A 16,697-nucleotide genomic window follows, 5' to 3' on the forward strand; every position below is an offset into this window, starting at 1 on the left:
TCATGGACTGAGGTGGATGCTTGAGCTCCAGCTCCCTCAGCATTTCAGGGAGAAGATAGACAGGTTTACGATTTCACATTAGTTTCCATTCTGTTTAGAATTTATTGATACGGGCCTAGCTGGAAGAGAACCTAAGCAGTTGTGTCTCGATAGGACTATACTGGCTTCACATGCTGAATTCGAGTGTGTGTTGGTGCCAGTTAGACTAGTTAAACACGTAGTCTGTTTAATCTTTGCAGAAATCTCATAGATGTTTTTTATTCTTTTTTATTGTTTTGGTTTTGGTTTTTTGAGACGGGGTTTCCCTGTGTAGCCTTGGCTGTCCTGGACTCTCTTGGCTGTGCTGGCCTCAAACTCACAGCGATCCGCCTGCCTCTGCCTCCCGAGTGCCGGGATTACAGGCGTGCACCACCATGCCCAGTGATGTATTTTATTCTTATACTCCTTTTATGGAGATGAAAGTGAGGCCTAGAAAGGTTAAGTGGCTGTTTTGTTTTGTTTTGTCTTGTCTTTGGAGACAGGTCTCACTATGTAGCCATGGCTGACTACACTGGCCTTAGATTCACAGAGATCCGCCTGCCTCTGCCTCCCGAGTGCCTGGATTAAAGGTGTGCACCACCGTGCCCGGCTTAAGTAACTTCTTAAGCTCACATTGCTGTTAGTTGGAAGGAGGAAGTGGTATCGGCTCCATGTCTGCAGCATCAGTGTTCTTTGATTATTGCTCTGTTGCAGGTCACCTTTGACCTCCCTAACTCCCTTACTTCTTTTCAGGCCACGCCTCTGGGGAAACTCCCCCAGCCCAAAACCAACCCACCTCCCACTAATGCATCTCCAGCCAAAGGGCCAGCGCCTGCATCTGGAAAAGTGACTACTGTAGCTACTCCAGCCAAGGCAAGTAGGACCAGAAACCACAAAACAAGTGGGAATAAAATCTAAAAGGGGGTCCAGCAGTAACAGACCACACTCTGTACAAGCAAGGCACGTTATGTTATGTTATGTTATGTTATGTTATGTTATGTTATGTTATGTTATGTTGTTATAGCAGCACACTAGTAGAAGCTTGGCCAAGAAGGGCCTACCCTGTCCCCTTCCTCCTCTAATGTCATTGCCACCTCTCAATTCAGGGAAAAACACCTGTGAGCGCTGTTCAGAACAGTGCCGTGTCTACAAGGAGCCAGCAGTCCGTGCCAGCCATGGGAAGACCAGGGGCCCCTGCAACCCAAGCACAGAAGAGGCCCGTGGCTGGAGCAGGAAAGGAGTCAGACAGCAGCAGTGAAGAGGACTCTCAGAGTGAGGAAGACACGCCAGCCCAGGTACCCAGGTGGAGTTGCAGCTAGAACACAGCACGGTTTTTTGGCCCAGGCCTGTAGGTGCAGCTTTATGCCTCACCATCTGCCTGGCTCCTCTAATTCTCTTCCCCTTGCTGTTTCTCCAGATAAAAGCTGTGGGGAAGACCTCTCAGGTCAGAGCTGCCTCAGCCCCTGCTAAGGAGTCCCCTGGGAAAGGAGCCCCCAGGAAGACTGGGCCTACAGCTACCCAGGCCCAGCCAGGGAAGACGGAGGCCTCAGAAAGCAGCAGTGAGGAATCTGACAGTGACAGGGAGATGCCGTCAGCCCAGGTGAGGTCTGCCAGGCCTGAGAGCCACTGCCACCAGCTCTTTAGTCATAAACTGATCTTGGCCTGGTGGGAAGGAAGGAAGAACAAGTAGAAGTTGTATAATTCCAGGATCCCTTGCCCCCAGGAGTCCCTCATGTCCCTGGATGAAATGTGCCATAAGATGGCCAAACCAAGGCCATCTAGGCACTCCTGCAGCTCTCAGGGCTACATTGCACTAGACACAGCAGTCCCGTGCAAGCTGAGGAGGTTCTGCCAAGAGATACAAAGGCAGCTTGCAAAGATACCCTATCAGAGAGTCACAAGGGACTCTGTCTAAGGAGGGCCTGCCTGGCGCAGTGAAGCCTGGGCCCAGGAAATGGGAAAGAAGGACAAGCTGTTTCTTATCTAAACCATTGTCCAGTTCCCATCCCGGTTGCAGAGGGCAGGGGACTGGCTCTGCTCAGGGTGACAGACTCTAGTTTGAGCTCAGGCAGTCGTATAGAATTGACAGGTGATGGCATCTGGTATTACACCGTAGGGAGGTGGCAACAATCTCATCAGAAAAAGTGGTCTCTGTCAGTTTCAACTAATCATGGCCTTATAGAAATGTCATGTACTAGTCGAGATATTGTAGCTTCTCTTGAGAAACTGGCAGCCTGGGTCCTACCTGCTGAGTGAGCACAGTCCCACCCATGCTGGGAGACAGCCTTCCCCTGAGGTGGCCTGACCACCAGCCCTTCCTCACTGATCGATAAGTTCTATGGCTTTGGACCAAAGCCTCCTGAAGCCTCCTCTTAAAAGGCTCATGCAGAGGCCACACTGTCCTTGGAGAATCAGAGCCCAAGAAGTGTTGCTTGAAACTGTGTTTCCCCCTCTGCTGGGCACCCTCCCCCTCAGGTGCTTATTCAAGTCTTGTCCCCTCCAAAGGATGGTACCTCCCAACCTGCCAGAAGCAGAGCCTTAGCTCCAGCACCCCCAGAGAAGAAAATAGAAGGATCCTCAGAGAGCAGTGACGAGGAGCTGCCGTCTGGCCAGGTAAGCTGCGGCGCCCTAAAGCCTCCTCAGGCTGGGCCAGGCTGCCACTCTCTGGGAAGAGGGTACGTCTTTCCCCCCAGGGATGGTCTCAGCACATGCAGGCAGCACTTCACAGCTCGTCTGTCTTCTGATATACTCGTGATGTAGACAATCTACAGAGCACGGAAGGACGCAGGCTTTGCACCCCCAGCTCCACGGTGCTGGGCCAGGACCCTCTTAGGACTCAGAAGTTTTGTGTAAGATGGAACTGGTCATGGTGCCTGTGTACCAACACAGGTGGCCAGTCCTCTGCCTGAGCACCATTAGTGGGGCACTCTGTCCCCGCTGCCTGTTTGGCAGGTCAGGGGTTAACCTTCTCATGAAGGGGCTTGAGGAATATCACTCCTCCCCAAGCCCCTTTGGTCCCATGGACTGTTGGGGGGCTAGAGCCCCACTTCAAGCCTTCTTGGAATCTGTGGGTCTCACCCCAGATCAGGCCTGAGCAACCTGTTGTACCTTCTCATTTCCTCCTGCTCCCCAATCCTGTCTGGCCTGGTCCCCAAGAGTGAGGTTCAGGAGACTTTCTCTAGCTTCAGAGGCCCAACGTAGCCACCAGGATGGTGCATGCTCCATGTGAACCCAAGCCTTTGTAGTGACCACTCTGCCTTCCTTCTGAGGGAGGGTATGGCCATTTGAAGGACAGGGAATGATGTAAACATTGGGGATGGTGTGTAAACCCTGACAGGCTGCACTTCCTCCTACCCAGCTGTCCCTGGAGGCCCCCTTCCAGGCTAGGCTTCTGCCCTTGGGCTCTGCAGTCTTCCTCAGGCACCTCCCTCACTCCTAAAGGACACCACACAGCTGGGAGGGAAGGCTGCCTTGATTTTCTCCGTGTGAGTGGGCTAGCACAATTAAAATGAGCATTCTGCCGAAAGTGAACTGGTAAATTGGTACATTAGTCTTGAAGATCTGGAGTCTCTATTTGGAAAAAACAAAGCCAGTAGTTTCTGGGTTCCCAGGAGGATTCGGGAAGTGAGCACAGCCTGGGAAGCTGTCACCTTGCCCCTCTGGGAGATTCCTAGCTTACTCATGATTGCTGTTGTTGGGCGTTTAGGGAACACGTCTCTATTGAGGAGGAGATGCTCCTTCCTCAGACTCCTGATCTGGCTGTGTTTTTCAGCCTGTCCGTGGGGGAATGGGCTGGGCACCAGGATAGCTCTGATCCCATCCTGCAGCTCAGCCCTGTCCCGTGGAGTGTCAACCTCAAGCTGAGGCTGCCTGGGACTTGGGGTGGCTACCAAGTTAGAAAGTAAGCCTGTGAGGGAATTCAGATGGTAAGCAGAATGCATGGCTGGTCCATTCTGTGTTATAGCCTTTGTCATACCACATCATGTACCATAGTTTTTACCTCCCACTTAAATTATTTTTAAATGTATGAGTGTTTCCCTGCATGTGTGTGTGCGCCACATGCCTGCCTGGTGTCTGTGGGGACCAGAAGCAAGTGTCACATCCCCCTGGAACTGGACTTACAGGCAGCTATGAGCTGCCATGTGAGTGCTAGGAATCCAACCCAAGTTCTAAGCTCTGAGTCTTCTCGCCAGCCCCCTTCAGTTATTTTAAAGGCTACTTCATCTGTCATCCTGCCAAATGAAAGGCATAAGCCCTGTCCTTACTGAGTCACAGTCCAAGGAACCTATAAAAATCTAAATTTCAGTATTTTATTAGGGTTTGCATGATTAAGTCTAGAAGAAACTCCTGCCTGGTCCCGGAGAGCTCTCTTCCAATCCTGAATCTGAAACCAGTTTGCTGGTCTTCCTGGGCAAGCTGCTTGCCCTCTCTGAGTATCAACCTCAGCTCCTGGGGCAAGAGTAGGTCTTTATACACCTCAAGTCTCCTAGCTACATCCCCAGAAAGTGTCATCTCTAAGTCTCCTGGGGTAGGATTGGCCCAGGATCAGTTAACCAGACCCCAGGGAATCATCATCTTTTTTTTTGGTTCTGAGGTGGACCCCAGAACCTCACAAGTCTGAGAATACACCCTGCTACTACACTGTACCTCTAGCCCTGCAAAGCTCTTGGTGACTGTGTCCCATTAGCCCAGCCCCACCTCCCCACTTTGCCCCAAACTTACTGGAATAAGGTCACAGTAGGTATGAGCCCTGCTGAGAGAGCAGGCAGTGGGGACTGCCCCAAACACCCCAGACTTGCTTCTGTAAGCATCATTCCTGCAAGTGGGTAAGGGATCCCCATATCCTACTCGGTGCTGTCAGCAACCCAGCACCCACAAGAAGGCTCAGTGGTGGCAGTGTCCTCTTTGGCTGCTTTGCCTCTGTCACATTCTCTGATGGAGGCACAGTCCACATGTGCTGGGCTTTGTGCTTTCCTCAAGGTGAGCACGTGCAGCTGAGGGTTATTAGTTCCCCTCTCTGGGCATGACCACACAGCATTGATGATGGAGTAGGGGACAGAAATGCTGCTAACTGGAACACTGCCCCTTCGCCCGGCCTGCCCTCATCAGCCAGGCCGCTCCCCACCCTCTCTCCTGCCCTCCCCGCATAGGGGTGGTGTGGTGTGGGCAGGTGGAACTGGAGGAGGCTGTGCTGCAGAGCTGCTTTTAACATCCCAAGACGCTATTGTTCGCCTCGGTGGGTTTGCTGCCTCTCTCGGTCCCCAACAATCTGTTCTGCTGTCTTCTCACATATATATAGATCCCCCTCCCTCCACCGCAGGCCTTCTCCCACTTTCCATCCTTCTCCTTTTCATCACGTGGGAAGGAAGGCTCTGGAAGTGGCAGATCAGAGCGGCCGCGGGGGAGGCTGTTTGGCAGGGTAGGAAGGGCCTGAGTGCAGCAGCGCTGCCACACTTGGTGGGTACCATAGTGCTAAGCTTGCTGCCTGCTCTCTGTCGCTCAGCCCCTGGGGTAGTGGGAGCCTGATGAAGCACATGGCAGGGTGTCAGAGTGGACAGAGGCCTGACTACCCCTCGATAGGTCTTAGGCAGCCAGCTCTCCCCACTGCCCAGAGCACAGAAGCCGTGGACCATCACTGGCATTTGGAGAGTAGAAAGTAGAATTCCAGTCCCCTGACCCCTGGCTGTGCCTCCATCAGCTGGGACTTGGGAAGAGAACGACCGAGATTCCCCTGGTGCCTGATGGTGTACTTGGGGACCTGTGGGTTACCGCCAAACTGGCCTTCCTGCATCTCAGTGAAATGCAAAGCAGATCCAAAGGTGAAATACTGAATCCAGGCATGCTAGAACATGCCTGTAATCCCAGCATTCGGGAGACAAGGCAGGAGGAGGAGGGCCAAGCGTCAGAGGCCAGCCTGGTGGGTTACCCAGTAGACCTTGTCGCAAAATTTAAAGACACATTGCTGTACATTATCCCAGCCCTCAGCAGTCCCTGGACACGTTGGCTTTGTGCACACTCTGTCTCAGGGCTGCCATCTCCTCTGTCTGGATTTCAGTATGCAGCTCAAAAGTATAAATTTTCCTTTTCCACAACCACACAATAACATCACAGCTTGAAAACTGACCAGTGGGCAATGTGCCTGTTTCTCCACAGTATCTGATGAGTGACATTTTTTTATACTTGTCCTGTTTAAAAGTCCAAGTAAGGTTAGGGTGTGGTAGTGTGTTCCTCTAATTCCAACACTGGAGGCAAAGGCAGGTAAAACTCTTCGTTCAAGGCCAGACTGCTCTACATACTAGGGAAATTATATAGTCAGGCTGCTAGAAGAAATGCTTCTTAGAACTCCTTGCTTAGGGGGTGGCCACCTGACGTCACCAGACTAAAGAGGCTAAATTAGACATTCCTACTCTCACCTTGCTTCCTATCTGGCTGTGTGGCCTGGGCTCTCCTCTTTTCTTCTCTGGACATTAGGCTTTTCTGTTGGTCCACTGGAGTGGACCCTGCTTACCTTGGGGTCACTAGAAAGGTCAGCTGGGCTCCCATTAGCTACAAAGTGCTGTGCTGGGTGTTGGCAGGTATGGGGTGGGAGTGGGCTGTGACAGCCAAGCTCCTTGAACTCTCACCTGACACTTCCCCTTCCTTTACCCTGGCCAAGCCTTTAGTCACTGGGGTTGTGCTTTGGTTTTGTTTTTCAAGGTGAATAAATCCCCTCTGACTTCTGTCGACCCTAATCGTCCAGCTGGCCCAACTCCTACGCCCACACAAGGCCAGCCTGTGAACACCGAAGGGAAGGCCCAGGCCTCCACCGGCACTGCCCAGAGCTCTTCCTCTGAGAGTGAGGATGAGGACATAATTCCTGCCACACAACCCCCAACTCACGGTGAGTGCTGCCGCATGTGCTGTTCAGCTAGGAGGAGCTGCCACCACGTGTTTACATCCCACTCCCGCGGAGACCAGGAGGGACCAGACACTAACAAGCAGCCTAGCAGAGGCCTTGGCCAGGAGCCTTAGACCCTGCACTGTTACCTTGATGAAGATAGCTCATTTGCCTCATTTGAAGGAATGAAGTTCAAGGCTTCTGTGTGCTGGCTCCAAGCTTGAAAGCCAGAGCGTTTCGGTGGCTGGAAGCTACAGGGACCAGGCTAGTCTAAGACAGAACTCTACTATAGCCAGCTGGCTGTGGAGTATGTTGTCATTGTGGCTGTGGGCTTCCCTCCCCTTAGCATAGAAGATGATAGGTAACATTGTATACTTGTTCTCATCCCAAAACCTAAGGCGGATGGGCGTGTTTCTATGTGGCAAGGCCTTCTTGGTAGCTCAAACATCTTCAGTATTAGGACACTGTGACATTTCTGTCATTAAGCACGGGCAGCAAGATTTCTGCTGGCAGGAAAATAGGTAGCCGGACATAGATCTTGTCGGGCTGTGATAAGTCTATCTTCCTCAGCACCCAGCAGCTCTCCCACTGATTCCTATCTGAATAGTCTCTCACCATGGTCCAGCATGTTGCTTAGGGGTAGCAGCCGCTCGAGAGGGAAAAGATGAGGATGAGGCTTGGAGTCATTGCCACAGTAACCATTTGAAGGCCCCGAGCCTTATCAAGTGACATGATGGCAGCTGCTTCTTGAAAGGCCTTGGGGAAGCCAGCATCCCCACTGGGACCCCTAAGCCCAGCACAGATCCCTGAGAAGGGCTGGTGATCCGGTAATGGCTTCCTAGGGAGTCATAGGGCTTCTGTATCCTGATGTGCCCCTCTCCTCCATTTCAGCCATCAGAACCAATGTGGCTGTGCCTGTAGCCCTCCCACGGACAGCCACCCAACCCAGCAAGAGTGAGCAGTCTAGTCGAATGCCAAAAGGCAAGAGACCAAAGGCAGCATCCACTCAGGTACTGTCGGGTAAGAGAGGGCTGTGGTAGGGTCATTCTCTGCTGCCCTGATGTGTGCCATTAGGTGGCATGGTGGTCAGTGGCTTTCTCCCAGAGCTCTGGCACTGTCATTCAGGCCTGGAGCCAAGCTCCCATATCCCGTGGTATTGTCTAGAAGAACTGGCTGGGAGTCCAAAGACAAGTGGGATCCCTCATTTCCCAGCTTGCTGAGCCCTGGGTTTCTTGTTTTCCTCCTGGTTTTGAAATGCTGTGACTGTGAATATGAGTCACTTGCCTTTCTTAGTATTTGGAATGAGAGTGACCTTAGCATTTCCTCCTGGCTGTCACCAGTGTCAGTGCGTTATTAATCTATAGGGCAAGGTTAGTGGATAGCGTTTAAATAAAACCTGAGGGCACATCCCACCAAGGTTAGTTCAGGCCAGAACCTGGGCCTTCCAACTCCAAGTTCATTGCTCTGTGGGCCTGGTGGGGTTTGTTAACTACTGTGTGGAGAGGGAAGAGTCCATCACATACCCAACACCCCAAGGGGCAGGAGAAAGCTGTTCTAAAACATTGGACCCTCCCAGCTTTGAGGGGCTGCTGTGCCCCTGTTACTGGGTACATCACAAGCATCAGCCCAAAAAGAGTTTCTGGGGTGCGTGGCTGTGTGAACTAATGGGCAGGGATCATCTCAGCAGGCGGTGCTGAGCATCTACCGTGTGCTAAAGCAGGTCTTCATGGCACTTCTAAGCCAGCAAAGAGACAGCCGTTCAACTGGAAAAACACTATAAATTAGTCACCAACTGCTAGGTGTTGCAAAGAGAACAGAACAGAGAATAATGGGGGAAGGCTTCTCTGAGAACGTGAGCCGGGCCTGCCCTGCAGGAAGGGAGCCCAGAGGTTCTAGAACCCTAGGGGATTCCTATAGGGCCAGTAAGCTAAGGTAGCAAGGGTCAGACATCCCAGAGGAGGCACAGACTGAGATAGTCTGCCACTGCCATCGGAGCTGCTGCCCTCCTCTAAGCCCGGGTTAGAGAGCAAAGTGATGCCTCATCATGGCATCCATCTTTCCATCTGTGATTGGTTGTCAGTCTCCCGCTGTGACTGCAAGACTCTTCTCGGTTGGACCTCCCTGCCTCTTTACTCCTGTCAGCAGTGTCTGGTCCAGAACGGCACGGATGATGTTCTGAGACTCTGTGGGTCTCAGGGCTGCCTGAACAGGTAACAACAAGGGATCCTGCATCCCTCCCACTGATGGTGAAAGTTTTTTCTTAAAAAGCCAGTGAATAGACTGAGGAGATATAAGGGTATAAAGCACTTGCTGTGCAAGAGTGAGAACCTGAGTTCACTCTCAGTGCCCACAGGGAAAGCAGGCATAGTGACAGGGTTTGTAATCCCAGTACTGGGCAGCTGAGATGGACAGGTCAATCCCTGGGCCACATTAACCAGCCAACCTAGCCTAATGATGAGCCCTGCGTCAGTCACATTAAGTGACAAAGAAGGATCCGGGTGCATCCCTGTAATCCCACCACTCAGGGAGACCAAGGAAGCTGGATCTATGCTTGCGTTCATGGCCAGCCTGGTCTACAAAGCAAGCCCAGGACAGCCAGCGCTACACAGAGAAACCTGTCTCAAAAACCAAAAGAGAGAGGGGAGCGCAGGGCTAGAGAGATGGCTCAGCAATTAAGAGCACTGTTTGCTCTTCCAGAGGTCCTGAGTTCAAATCCTAGCAACCACCTGGTGGCTCACAACCATCTGTATTGGTAACAATACCCTCTTCTGCTGTTGTCCGGGTGTACATGCAGATAAAACACACATTTGGTTTTTCCTTTTTTTTTTTTTTTTTTTCTTTTCTTTTCTTTTTCTTTTTTAAGTTTTTCAAGACAGGGTTTCTCTGTGTAGCCTTGGCTGTCTTGGACTCACTTTGTAGACCAGGCTGGCCTCAAACTCACAGCGATCTACCTGCCTCTGCCTCCCGAGTGCTGGGATTTAAAGGCATATGCTACCATGCCCGGCTTAAAATAAATAAATTAAAAAAAAAAAAAGACACAAAGAAAGGGGTGTCTTCCTGAAAAAGCTCCTGGATTTTACTTATAGCTTCAACAAGAGCAGGGGTGCAGGGTGAGTGGTATGTGTGTATATCAGGGCGTCTGTCTCTGGCTTCTCTCTGCCCTGCTTGAGTGAGCCCAGCATGGTTGTTTGCCCTGCCACCAGCCCTTACTTTCCCTCCCTGAGCCTCAGTGTCCTGGTATGTAATAAGGAGCTGCAGTGGCCACCAGAGAGCTATGGAAACATCGTGGGAAACCGTGGTGTGCGGTGCTCCCCACACAGGACCTGGCCCTATTGTGTCCCTCTCACCATAATTTCCCTTGTACTCTCTCTTTACCAAACTAGATCAGCAGCACCGTGGAAACACTCCCTGTGACACCTCCCCAGAGCACACCTGTCCAGTCCACAGCAACCAACGCGCTCAGAAAATCCAAACTTCCTGAGAAGGAGCAGCTTACCCCAGGCCACCCCAAAGCCCCCCAGAGTTCAGATGACAGCAGTGACACCTCTTCAGAGAGTGAGGAGGATGCCAAGAGACCTAAGATGGCCAAGCCCGCCGCTAGACTGGGTGAGGATTCCAGGGGGGAGGGCGGGAGATGAGACACACCCTGGTAGAGCTGTAGAAGGCCATCTCATCCTCCCCGCTGGACTCGTTTACCCACTGGTCTAACTCCATGACCGCAAAGGCCTGACTGCTCTTCGGCAGCTGGCGGCAGCTTGGTGTCAGGCGCCCTTTATCCGCGTTCCTCAAGACCCAGGACTGTGCTCTTCCTTCAGGGGAAGGCAGGGAAGTGGGAGCCTCGGGAACCAGAAAAGAACATTACAGCATTCAGATGTCTCAGGCGGGGTGCTGTGGATAGCATGGGTGAACAATAGTAGGCCTTGTGCAGGAGGGTGAAGGACACAGGGTGAGCCAGGCCTCGCAGGCTTCCTGAGGGCTCTCTGCCTAGCCTGATTAGCAGAGCCACCAGCATCCCACACTCAACAGGAAACCTCTGCTTCTATGCTAGGCCCAGACCCTTCCCAGAAGGACACTGTGGTGGAGGAGACCCCTTCTGAATCCAGCGAAGATGAGTTGGTGGCCCCCTCACAGGTAACTGCCAGGGTAAGGGCTGGAGCTTGGAGCTTGGAGCTGCAGCTTTGGGCTTCAGCTACCCCTTGGATCAAGTATCTAGGCTCCCGTTCCCAGGGCCCCAGATAAGGTCCTGCCTATGGGGCGTCCTTAGTCAACAGAGCCTCGCTGCCTGTCCCAGGGACTAGGGAAGAGCTTCAGATGAGCTCGAAGACAGACAAAGTCCCAGATAAAGTCATTCCTTAGATCTCTTGAGGCTTTCCTCTGTACAGGACAGATATTTGTGGGAAATGGGTGCATGTGGAGGTCTGAGAAGGGCTTTGTGGAGCAAGGTGTCTCCTTCCACCTTCATGTGGATTCCTGGATTGAATTCAGGCTGTCGCGTTTATGTGGCAAGTGCCTTTACCCTCTGAGCCACCTTTTGCTAGTGACATTCTATGCTGGTAGTAGTCCATTGGCAGTAAGGAGCTCCTCTTCTGATGTGCGTTAGAATGCATTCATTTATGTGGTTTAGGCGGCACACACCGAGGGCCTGTGTTGCTGTGCGCTCAGTGCCCCTCACCTGCTTGACTGGATTAGCCTTGGGTCACTGGACTGATTTCCCTGGGGATAGGGGAAGGGGCTCACTGCATCTTTCACACTGGACTTCTTCAGTCTCTCCTCTCAGGTTATGTGACTCCCGGGTTGACTGTGACTAATTCCCAGCCTTCAAAAGCCACTCCTAGGCCAGACTCCAACCCCTTAGTTTCCTCTGCTCCAGCCGCCAGTGATAACCCAGATGGCAAGCAGAAAGCAAAATCCCAACACTCGGCAGACACCACGTTCCCTAAAACCGGTGAGTAGGGAACAGCAGGACATGGGAAGGCAAGGCCGATGGTCCCGGTTGCCATAGGTGCTAACAGCGCCACCAGTGTCTGTGTTCCATCAAATTCTCTCACATGCGAGCCTCTGGGGTCCTCTGGGAACTGGAGGTACCCTCAAATGCAGCTTGGGCCCGGGCCAGGTTTCCAGCTCTGGACAGCCTGGAAGCAGGTATACCCAGCCCTTTGGAGGCAGTGAAGATGTGACAACTTCTTTGGGCTTGTGGAGGAGACCTTGGATACCATCTGTCCCGTCTGTACCAACTTCTCAGTCAGTGGGCCAGGGTATTGGGTATAGGGACTCAGAATGACTCACACTAGGCCAGCCGCCCTGTTTGGAGGAGACCTGAGACGATGGCCTGGCCTCCAGGGGCTGCTCAGACTCACTCTGCAGCCTTGACAAGCTCCTGGCCACCTGGGCCCCAGTGTCTTAACCACGCAAGGCAGGAGTAATGCCACCATGCACTGTCAAGAGTATAGCATACAGAAAATCCGTCACCTGACATTTGGAGGGACCCAAGGGAGGGGACTGTCAGGAGTGCCCACACCCCTGCCTTATATATAACTTGAAACATCCCATCCCATTCCCCACCCCCACTCCAGTTAGCATCTCCTCAAGGCAAACACTGCTAGGGTTTAACCCTGAGCCCAGCATATAGGAATTATGTGCTGCACAGGTGACCCACCCGGGAGGCTGGAAGTGCTCGTGGGACCTGAGCTCTGAGCTTGTAACTTCAGCCTCCCTGCACTGGGTCAGAGGCGGAGCTGTTGCTCACTTTCTTCCCCAGTGTTCTTGTCTATGTGAGAGGCGGGTGCGAGCGACAAGGAGACATTTTCGAGGGGGCTGTGGAAGGTTTTTTTTACACATGTAGTCAGCACACAATTATCAAAGGCAAGCAGAGGCGTGGAAAATTCTAAACAAAGGCTGCACCAGAAGTCACTCTGGCAGGCAGTAAACCTGCTTCGGCAGCCACCGATTGCATACACAGCATACTTAGAGTCCCTCAGTCTGCCTCTTACCCCCTGCCTTGATGGGCCAAAGACCCGTTGTGTGTCCACAGACAGAAGCTGAGCATGGTCCACAGGGCCTTCTCGTGTGTTAGAAATCTAGAGTTCATGGCAGAGGGCGCAATTGCTTGTCTAGCTTCTTGTTCTACAGTGGGAAACAGGCCTTGAGGGACTGTGACCTGGCCAAAGCCCTACGCTCAATTGATAAAGGCAGGACCTAGAACCCGAGTCACTGATGTCCCACAGGTTGTGCCCTCTGTCTCACTGGCAGACTTCAGCCTTCCCCCCCCAGTTGCATTCTGGGATCATTGTCCATCCCCAGCCATAGCTCAGGTAGAGTTTGTGGTGTGAGGAGATACAGCAAAGCTGTAAAGTTAGAGGTGAGATCCCTGTGTAAGGTGTGAGCACAGGTGATGGATGGACAGGGCAGAGTGATCCCTGGGCCTCAGTTTCCCGCTTGTATAGTTGTGAGGTGCACACCCTCAGGTTCATATATTGTGCAAGATCTGTCCCTCGGCTTTCCAGACCTGTGACCTCCAAGACCTGTGATCCGCAGGTAGAAAAGAGGCTCCCTCGGGCTCCACACCTCAGAAACCCAGGAAACCCAAGAAAAGCTCCCCAAGCTCTGCAGCCCCCACCCAGACACTGCCAAACAGCATCACCCAGCGCCTCCTGGAGCAGGCCTGGCCCCTGAGTGAGGCGCAGGTGCACGCCTCTGTGGTGAAAGTCCTGACAGAACTGCTAGAGCAGGAAAGGCAGAAGGCCACAGAGGCTGTCAAGGAGAGTGGGAAGAAAGGCCAGAAGCGGAAACTACCAGAGGGCCAGCTAGCAGCTGGGACCCCAAAGAACTCCAAGAGGAAGAAGCAGCAGCTGGTGCCTGGGACAAGTGCCATTTCCCCAGAAAAGACCTCCAGGACTTCCAAGGCAAAATCAAAGCTGGACAAAACAAGTGCTGATGGCAAGGAGAAGCCCGAAAGGCAGCTGGGGGTGAAGGTTGAGAGCGGAGAGCAGAGCGACTCAAAGGGCAAGAAAGAAAAGAAGAAATCCAGTAAGAGTAAGTGTGGGCCTCCCGGGTGTGCGCTGTGGGGGCAGGGTCCGCGCCAGCTCTTTATCTCACTCTTTCCACAAAGAACAAGAGTGACAGGCGCCTGGTGGCTAAGCCAAAAGTAGATTGCAGAGCTGCATCCCGTGCTGCCACAGCCCAGGGTGGCCCCCTACAGTGCCCAGCTTCATAAGATGGGGAGCCGAGCAGGGAGCAGAGGTCCACTGCTGCCAGTTCCTGGGGTGCAGAATGTACCTGCATATTCATGCAGGGCCTGTCTTTCCTCTAGAATTCAGTTCCTTGGTGAAAGCAGCCATTTGTTGCCCTCCTTGCTGGAACCTGCGCCCAGTGGGACTTCCAAGTCACCCTGCCGGCCGTGGGCCATGGGGCGTTTTGTTTCTCATTTTCTAAATGGTGGGAGGCTTTTTTTTGTTTTGTTTTTGAGACAGGGTTCTCTGTGTAGCCTTGGTATCCTGGACTCACTTTGTAGACCAGACTGGCCTCAAACTCACAGTGATCCACCTGCCTCTGCCTCCTGAGTGCTGGGATTAAAGGCGTGTGCCACCACACCTGCTTGTTTTTCATTTTTGAGACAAGGTCAGATACAGAAAGGCTGCTTGTGCTGGGCAGTCCCCTCTTTTGTTTTGTGGAAAGACAGGGCCTTGATATATATCCCTGACCAGCCTGGAACTTACTATGTAGACTATGTAGTCCTTGAACTCACAGAAATCCATCTACCTCTGCCTCTTGGGTACTAAGATTAAAAGGGTGCCCCACCACACCCCACATGGAAGCCCTGGGCACTGCCCTGCTATGGCAGGAGTGAGTGAGAAAAGGCATCTGTCTGGCCACCTGATCTCTCCTGTGTAAGGGCCTGATGCCCCTTGATACCCAGAACCCCATGGGGCTCTGTCTTTTTTTAAATAAATGGGGTGGGGGGGTGGGTTAAAGAGAGTTAATTCAAGGCTGGATATATAGCTCAGTGGTAGAGAACTTGAATTTGTAGTATTGAGACCCTGGGTTGTGTGGTCCCCAGACAGGAAGAGTCACCCTGAAGAGTATCCTGGCCCCATCAGGACCCTGTGGGGTAGGAGCTGGGAGCTGTCATGGGCCTCCTGACAGTGGCCTGCTCAGTCTCAGTGTCTATTGGTCAGAAAGCTCACTTTCTTCCCTCAGAAAAAAAAGACAAGGAAAAAAAGGAAAAGAAAAAAGGAAGAAAGACCCCAGCCAAAGATCCTGACTCACTAATCCAGAAGAAGAAAAAGAAGGTAGATCAAGTTCCTTTGGGGTCTCGGGCCAGGAATTCAAACCCTCTCCCTCACCACAACCAGACCACGCCACCTTCTCAAGTTCTAATGGACCTCGTGAGGAAGAGCCAGGGAGGGCTGATTAGGAGAGGCCTCCTCAGTGAGAAGCTGCATAGGCTGCAATCAGTGTTCGGGTGGGAAGAAGTGGGTGCCTGACCTGCATGTCCTGGCCAGATGCCCACCGAGGAAACAGCCATCCACTGCACGACCTCAGAGGCTTGTTTGGCCCAGGGCTGGGTAGCACAGGAAAGCCTAGCAGCGGAAACTACAGGGCTGTGGATCCTTAGAGGGCCCATGAGGTACCACCCTGCCTCCAGGGAGTCCTGTCCTTGGCAGGTGGGACAGCAGTGGTGAGGAGGCCCCACAGGACTGAGACTTTGCCCTTTTCTCCTCACAGAAGAAGACAACCGAGCCTGCTGTGTAAGTGCCGCCAGCACATAGAAAAGGTACCTGACTGTTCCAACCTTTCTGGGCAGCTGGGTAGGCCCTGGGGGGCGGGGGCGGCGCAGATGACAGACCGACTGCAGTTAAAGCAGCAGCTCAGCAGTGTGCAGAGGATCCACCCTGAGCAAGTCTGGTTGGCTATAAGATAGCTGGCTAGCTAGTGCGCACCACCCTCCCCCCCTTCCTCACTTTGTTCCCCCTGGTGGAGACAAAAGTTCTGGAAAGCTCACCAAAGCCTGCTTCATTTTCTTCTAGAGTCTTGGCAGAGTGTAACCATCTCCGGGCCTCTGACCTCTGGCCAGTATGGATTGGGACTAGACTTTGTAGCTTGCCCTCCCTCAAACAGAAGATGATGACCATCTCCGGCTGAACCACTGAGCCTGCAGGGAGGCAGCAGTCCTAGGAGGAGGTGAAATGAAACACACCCTCCCCGCCCCGCCGAGTGCTGCATAAGATGTGTACAGTATATCTATTTTTTTAAGTGACCCTCATCTCCTCTTCAAATCTGACATACCCCAAGGCCTCAGGACCTCCTTCCTGCAGACCCAGCAAGGTCCTGCTTATTATAGTTCGTCCCATACCCTGGATTCCTGGCGTATCCTGAGCCCCTGTCCTATTAAGTTTTTCCAGCATTTTGGGTTTGTTTTTTTTTTTTTTTTTTAAGAACTCAAAATAAAAGACTTTAAATGTACAGGTTTAAGTTTCCCGTACAGTTACTGACTACTTAGGAAAGACCGTGGTGACGCTGGTGCACAGGTCAGCACTGGGGTTCCTTCCCGACTGCATGCCAGGGCCCTAGGTACTGTGAGCACAGCAGTTTGATGAAAAGGCTCCATGAAGCTCCCCGGAAGGAGATGGCCTCTGAGCCTGAGGGGACCTGAAGATGGGTAAGATGCTGGAGGAGAGGGTACAGGTGACCAGGGGGCCCTTGTGGATGGAGGTGGTGCAAGAACAGTAAGCCAGCCCGAGTTATCATATTTCCAGAGAAAAGTTCTGCTGGTGAGGGATGTAGTGAACAGAGCTGTAGTGTG

General features: G+C 52.6%; 1 protein-coding gene across 2 annotated transcripts in view; it reads left to right on the forward strand.

The window, feature by feature from the left end:
• The window catches only part of TCOF1 (treacle ribosome biogenesis factor 1), a 34,011-nt gene extending 17,654 nt beyond the window's left edge, over positions 1-16,357 (forward strand). Inside the window, exons 14-26 of one of the 2 annotated variants that reach the window (XM_084778220.1) lie at positions 772-891; positions 1,125-1,313; positions 1,436-1,618; positions 2,494-2,631; positions 6,715-6,898; positions 7,787-7,905; positions 10,279-10,501; positions 10,944-11,026; positions 11,660-11,840; positions 13,430-13,927; positions 15,092-15,183; positions 15,620-15,668; positions 15,922-16,357. In XM_084778220.1, coding sequence (XP_084634346.1) covers positions 772-891; positions 1,125-1,313; positions 1,436-1,618; positions 2,494-2,631; positions 6,715-6,898; positions 7,787-7,905; positions 10,279-10,501; positions 10,944-11,026; positions 11,660-11,840; positions 13,430-13,927; positions 15,092-15,183; positions 15,620-15,646 — 2,037 coding nt within the window. In that variant the 3' untranslated portion in view covers positions 15,647-15,668; positions 15,922-16,357. The remainder of the gene's footprint in view (positions 1-771; positions 892-1,124; positions 1,314-1,435; positions 1,619-2,493; positions 2,632-6,714; positions 6,899-7,786; positions 7,906-10,278; positions 10,502-10,943; positions 11,027-11,659; positions 11,841-13,429; positions 13,928-15,091; positions 15,184-15,619; positions 15,669-15,921) is intronic. The other variant, XM_084778221.1, reaches the window with a different exon arrangement.
• Positions 16,358-16,697: the final 340 nt, after the last annotated feature.

This window comes from Acomys minous (genome assembly GCF_964271855.1).
Source record: "Acomys minous genome assembly, chromosome: 4".
NCBI classification, from domain to species: Eukaryota; Metazoa; Chordata; class Mammalia; order Rodentia; family Muridae; genus Acomys; species Acomys minous.